Source organism: Alligator sinensis, unplaced genomic scaffold (assembly GCF_000455745.1).
Source record: "Alligator sinensis unplaced genomic scaffold, ASM45574v1 scaffold128_1, whole genome shotgun sequence".
Classification (NCBI taxonomy): Eukaryota; Metazoa; Chordata; order Crocodylia; family Alligatoridae; genus Alligator; species Alligator sinensis.
In genome coordinates, this window is record NW_005842968.1 from 130,766 (window position 1) to 130,975 (window position 210).

The window sequence follows — 210 nt, forward strand, 5'->3', positions numbered from 1 at the left end:
TGCAGCACGTAGTTGGAAAAAGTCAACGCAATAACTGCCTGGTTGGTGGGGTAGATGACCAGCACCGCGATCCACAGGCGGAGGAACCTGTTGGGGTGTGGGGGAGGGGGCGTGAGAGGGGATCCTGGCCCCCCCATGACCTCTGAAAGCCCTAACAGACCCCTTGATTCCCCCCCCCACATCCCCTTGGTTCCTGCACCCCTACACAGA

The 210-nt window shown here is 60.5% G+C and overlaps 1 protein-coding gene across 1 annotated transcript in view; it reads right to left on the reverse strand.

The window, feature by feature from the left end:
- The window catches only part of SLC7A8 (solute carrier family 7 member 8), a 13,176-nt gene that overhangs the window by 9,823 nt on the left and 3,143 nt on the right, over positions 1 to 210 (reverse strand). The window contains exon 3 of the mRNA XM_014526182.2: positions 7 to 87. Within this exon, the coding sequence (XP_014381668.1) occupies positions 7 to 87 (81 nt within the window). The remainder of the gene's footprint in view (positions 1 to 6; positions 88 to 210) is intronic.